At 40.7% G+C, this 4,674-nt stretch overlaps 1 protein-coding gene across 1 annotated transcript; it reads left to right on the forward strand.

The window, feature by feature from the left end:
- Nucleotides 1-360: 360 nt before the first annotated feature.
- On the forward strand, nucleotides 361-4,198 carry SCR (GRAS family transcription factor). The gene is made up of 2 exons (XM_039027210.2): nucleotides 361-3,067; nucleotides 3,447-4,198. The coding sequence occupies exons 1-2, from the start codon at nucleotides 978-980 to the stop codon at nucleotides 3,952-3,954; spliced, it is 2,598 nt and encodes an 865-aa protein (XP_038883138.2). The 5' UTR covers nucleotides 361-977; the 3' UTR covers nucleotides 3,955-4,198.
- The last annotated feature ends 476 nt before the right edge of the window (nucleotides 4,199-4,674 follow it).

The raw sequence follows: 4,674 nt of genomic DNA on the forward strand, positions 1-4,674 counted from the left end.
TTTTCTTAAAAACTTGTTAGTATTCGTTAGCATTCATATTTTAAGTTTTGAAAACATATTCATAGTTTGTTTTCTTGTATAAAAATTGTTATTTTTAATTATCTTTACGGGGCTAAATTTAAGATTTTTGTAAGAATACGTGAACTAAATCGAACAATTTAAAGTATAAAGATCAAAATGATATTTTAAAGTTGAAAATTTGATAACATAAATTTTAAAGGACAAAACTGATAAAAATATCTTAAAATATAACAAAATATTACTATGTTATTAATAGAAGAATGATATTTTGTTATATTTATAAATAAATTGAATTATTTTGTTATATTTGAACGACGAAAATAAATAAATAAAAAGAATAAAGGAAAACAAAAAAGCAAACATTTGGGAGGGAATGGAAGCGAGTAGTGATTTTCAAAGAGATATTTTGGAAATAAAATTGCAAGTTGCAATTGCAAAAACAATGGTGGGTCGGTTCTGTTTCATCATTTCCGCCATGGATGCGACATTGAAGAAGCTCCTGCTCTAACTGTAACCCTAACAAGAAGAAATAAAAGAATCTCATCCCTGTTTTCTCTCTCTCATCTTCCATTTTAATACTGTTTCTTTTTCACTTCCCTCTTCTCGATATTCTTTATTAATTTCTCTTTCAAAAAAGCTCTCTCAATCTCAATCAGATGCATCCAAAATTCATGGCTTCCGCGTACTTTGCATTATTAAAAAGCATGAACGGCATAGGGTCTCGTGTTCTTGTTCGATCGAGAATTTAAGAGAGAGAAGAATCCTCAATTTGCTGTCCCAATCTTCGTGCCGTTTTCTGTTTGGATCTTCAAACACAACTCTTCAAAATCCGCGTTAATGGTGGTGCTACTGCTACCCATTACTCCTCCTGCTTCTTCCTTTATGAAGAGCAACATTCGCCGCCATTGCCAGACCTTTTGTTCTTTCCTTTACCTTTTACTTCCTTCTTTCCTTCAATGGCTGCTTACGCTTTGCTCGGTGATTCCACCGGCCGTGGTGTTGATGGCGGTTTCGATGATAGTCCTTTGACGAGTGCTTCCACGAATAGCAACGGCAGTGACGAGCATAATCATCAACAGATTGTTCAAGTTCAAGTTGCTCAGCCGCGATTGTCGGTTGGAAAAATGGTGCGGAAGAGAATCGCGTCGGAAATGGAGATTGAAGGACTCGGCGGCGGCGGCGGTGGTGGAGGTGCTGCTGCTTTTAATCCTCGGTTTTGCCGGCGGAGTTTAACGTCTGATCGTTCTTTTGCGGGTGGTGGGGAAAATAAGGTGAATGTGAATTATTGTTCTTCTTCAAACCCTAGCCATGGCGGCAACCACTCCACTGTGCATAATTTAACCGCTCTGACGTCAGTTGTAATCGAAGGGTCAAATTTATCAAATCCTCCTTCTGGTTCTGATGCTACGGTATCTTCCACTACCTCCAACAATAATCTTCTTGATAGTACTCTTCCCGTTCTTCGTCCTCAGCCCCACCATCACCATTTGCAGAATCCTGCAGTCTGTGGTTTTTCTGGGTTGCCTTTGTTTCCACCGGAATCAAATCACCACCACCACAAGTTAAATACTCGCAATAATACTTTTCCCCTTCCTAATCCATCTCAGGTTCTTCATAATCCTCCTACTACTGCAACTGCCTCCATTATCGCCGTCGCTTCTTCTCCCATGGATGATTCCTCCGCCACCGCTTGGATCGACGGTATCATTAAGGACTTAATCCATAGCTCCACCGCCATATCCATTCCTCAGCTCATTCAGAACGTTCGTGAGATTATCTACCCTTGTAACCCCAATCTTGCGAATCTACTTGAGTTTCGTCTTCGTACTTTGACGGACCCTAGTGTTCCTAACTTCGCCGCTGAGGATCATCGAGTGAGGAAATCTCCCTTACCGTTGCCGGCGCCGGTTGTTGGGCTGGGGTTGCAGCAAAGGCAGTTCAACCAAGAGCAGCATGAGCAAGAACAGGATTGTTCTGGCTTGAAGCTTAATCTTGATTCTTCTTCTCTGCATAATCTTCCTAATTTTCCCTCTCAACCGCCGTTTCATGAGCCGTATCTTCAATGGGGAGCAACCCCTCCGACGGTCCCCACCCCCTCCGCCGCGGCCGCCGGCGAGGATGCCTTACAGCGGCTCCCTGGTCACCATCAACTTAATCTCTCTTCTGTTACACCGTCGTCGCTTGTTTCTTTAAACCATGTCCCTTCAAAGCCACAATCAGAGCAGCAGAACTCTTGTCCGGTCAATGCAAAGGCGGCGACGGCACAGCCAGCTCCAGCGCCACCGCCGTCGACGAGCAATAACCCTTCAGCAACTGCTTTGCTGATTAGAGAGATAAAAGAGGAGATGAGGCAACAGAAGAGAGACGAAGAAGGATTACACCTCTTGACTTTGCTTCTTCAATGTGCAGAAGCCGTTTCTGCTGATAATTTAGAAGAAGCCAACAAGATGCTCTTGGAAATCTCCGAGTTATCAACACCCTTTGGCACATCGGCGCAGAGGGTGGCGGCGTATTTCTCCGAAGCGATGTCGGCGAGGCTTGTAAGCTCTTGTTTAGGCATATATGCAGCTTTGCCGCCGTCGTTGGTGCCTCATACACACAGCCAAAAAATAGCCTCAGCCTTCCAAATCTTCAATGGCATAAGCCCATTTGTCAAATTCTCACACTTCACAGCCAATCAAGCCATACAAGAAGCTTTCGAAAGAGAAGAGAGAGTTCACATTATAGATCTAGACATCATGCAAGGCCTTCAATGGCCTGGCTTGTTCCACATCTTAGCGTCTAGACCCGGAGGGCCGCCGTACGTCCGCCTTACAGGGCTGGGGACCTCTCAGGAGGTTCTTGAAGCCACTGGCAAACGCCTCACTGAATTTGCCGAGAAGCTTGGCCTCCCCTTTGATTTCTTTCCAGTGGCTGATAAAATTGGCAATTTAGACTTGGAAAGGCTCAATGTGAGCAAAAGGGAAGCAGTCGCCGTCCATTGGATGCAGCATTCTCTTTATGAAGTCACTGGTTCTGATTCCAATACGCTATGGCTTTTGCAAAGGTATGAAAATCGAAAACTTATTCAATCCATGGGGTTTCACCATTAATTTACTGCTCATAATCATGTATCAATACCAATTCTTAGTCTTAATTTTTCCTTATTTCTTGTTCAAAATGATGAATAGTTGTCAGCACAGTATAAACCAAGTATAAAGTTGCTTAGAAAGACAGCTCTCTCTTTTTTTCTTCTCTTTCAAATCTTTTAGTATATGGGTTACGTTAATTTCATTGTTATCTCTGCAATACACAGGAGAAAAGCTGCATTTTTCATAACTGTGACATTTGACTGAATAATTGATTCATTTTATTGATTTGTTACAACATGTTGCTTACAAAGTACATAAACATTGCTACATCTGCTTGTGAACCTGATTTATCAGATTGGCTCCAAAAGTTGTGACGGTGGTGGAACAAGATCTGAGCCACACAGGGTCTTTCTTGGGGAGATTCGTAGAGGCAATTCATTACTATTCAGCACTGTTTGACTCATTGGGTGTGAGCTATGGCGAAGAGAGTGAAGAGAGACACTTAGTTGAGCAGCAACTATTATCAAGGGAGATCAGAAACGTTCTGGCCGTTGGAGGGCCGTCGAGGAGCGGCGAAGTGAAGTTCCAAAACTGGAGAGAAAAGCTGCAGCAATCTGGGTTTAAGGGCATTTCCCTCGCCGGAAATGCTGCAACTCAGGCCACTCTCCTCCTCGGCATGTTCCCTTCCGATGGGTATACGCTTGTAGAAGACAATGGGACTCTGAAACTTGGGTGGAAGGATCTTTGTTTGCTCACTGCCTCGGCTTGGAAGCCGCCGTTTCATCATCATGCTGCGGCGGCGGCGGCGGCGGCGGCGGCGGCTGCACCGGCCGCCACCAACAACCATATTCCCCGTTACTGAAGGTTGTTTCTTTTTCCTTATTGTTATTATTAATTTTTAAAATTTTATATAGTGTTTTTGTTTTTGATAATATCATCATCTTTGTTATTATCATTTTTCCCTTTTTCTTTCCTTATGGCCTTCCCCACCAATCATAATGTCAAGCTTTTGATATTCTTCTTGTTATGATTATAACCTTTTTCTCATGTCCATTGTATACCAAATTATTTTTGCCTTTTAAATAATTCTTTTTTTTGTTCTCAAATTCTTTTTGTTGATTTGAGTTTGTGGGTGGATGAACTTTTCAAAAATATAGTAACCAAATTTTAACATTGTATAATTGGTTAATATCTAGCTGCTGATAATTCGAATTCTCACCTCCACCTAGTGTAGAACTAATTTTTTTTTTTCAAATATTTTATTTCATAAACTTAAATAAAAAATTAATGTAGTCAATAGCTTGTTTTTGTTTTTGTATTTGTTTTAATGTGACAATATAAAGGTGAGATTGAACTTCATTATATAGGGCTTACTTTCTTGCGAAAAAAATTATATATATATATATATATATATCCCAATCCCATTAAAAACTAAAAGAAAAGAAAATTGTATTACCTAAATTTATGTATGTTGCCTAGCTTTAGTATAACTCAATTGTTTGGAGGCTTATATTACTATGTTCACAACTAAAAAAAATTTGCTTAGGTTTGAATTATTGTGGTTATTTCTATCCTATTTTAT

This window comes from Benincasa hispida, chromosome 3 (genome assembly GCF_027475165.1).
Source record: "Benincasa hispida cultivar pf3 chromosome 3, pf3_genome.v1.1, whole genome shotgun sequence".
Lineage (NCBI taxonomy): Eukaryota > Viridiplantae > Streptophyta > Magnoliopsida > Cucurbitales > Cucurbitaceae > Benincasa > Benincasa hispida.